Source organism: Eimeria mitis, genomic scaffold, assembly GCF_000499745.2.
Source record: "Eimeria mitis Houghton genomic scaffold, Emh_scaff227, whole genome shotgun sequence".
Lineage (NCBI taxonomy): Eukaryota > Apicomplexa > Conoidasida > Eucoccidiorida > Eimeriidae > Eimeria > Eimeria mitis.
Window position 1 is genome coordinate 3,699 of NW_013570598.1, and position 291 is coordinate 3,989.

Below are 291 nucleotides of genomic sequence, written 5' to 3' on the forward strand. Positions count from 1 at the left end.
GCTCCCTGCTGCTACCCCCTCCATGGGGGCCCCCATGGGGGCCCCCATGGGGGCCCCCATAGGGGCCCCCCTGAGGACCGAGAGGAAAGGCAGAGCTGACAGAAGAAGAAGCTTCACTATAGGCTTCGCTTGGTATCCTCTGCTGCTGCTGCTGCTGCTGCTGCCGCTGCTGCTGCTGCTGCTGCTGCTGCTGCTGCTCTGCTGCTGCGGAGACAGTGGGTATGTTCTGCTGCAGCCGTCGAGCCTTTTCAGATAGAGAGAGGTTTAGGGTACGCACAAACTTCAGGTCTT

General features: G+C 61.5%; 1 protein-coding gene across 1 annotated transcript in view; it reads right to left on the reverse strand.

Annotated features, from left to right (window-relative positions):
• Positions 1–291, reverse strand: part of EMH_0004300 (enterophilin-2L, putative) — a gene marked incomplete at both ends in the record, with an annotated part of 2,811 nt that overhangs the window by 2,366 nt on the left and 154 nt on the right. The window contains one exon of the mRNA XM_013496735.1: positions 79–289. Coding sequence (XP_013352189.1) covers positions 79–289 — 211 coding nt within the window. The remainder of the gene's footprint in view (positions 1–78; positions 290–291) is intronic.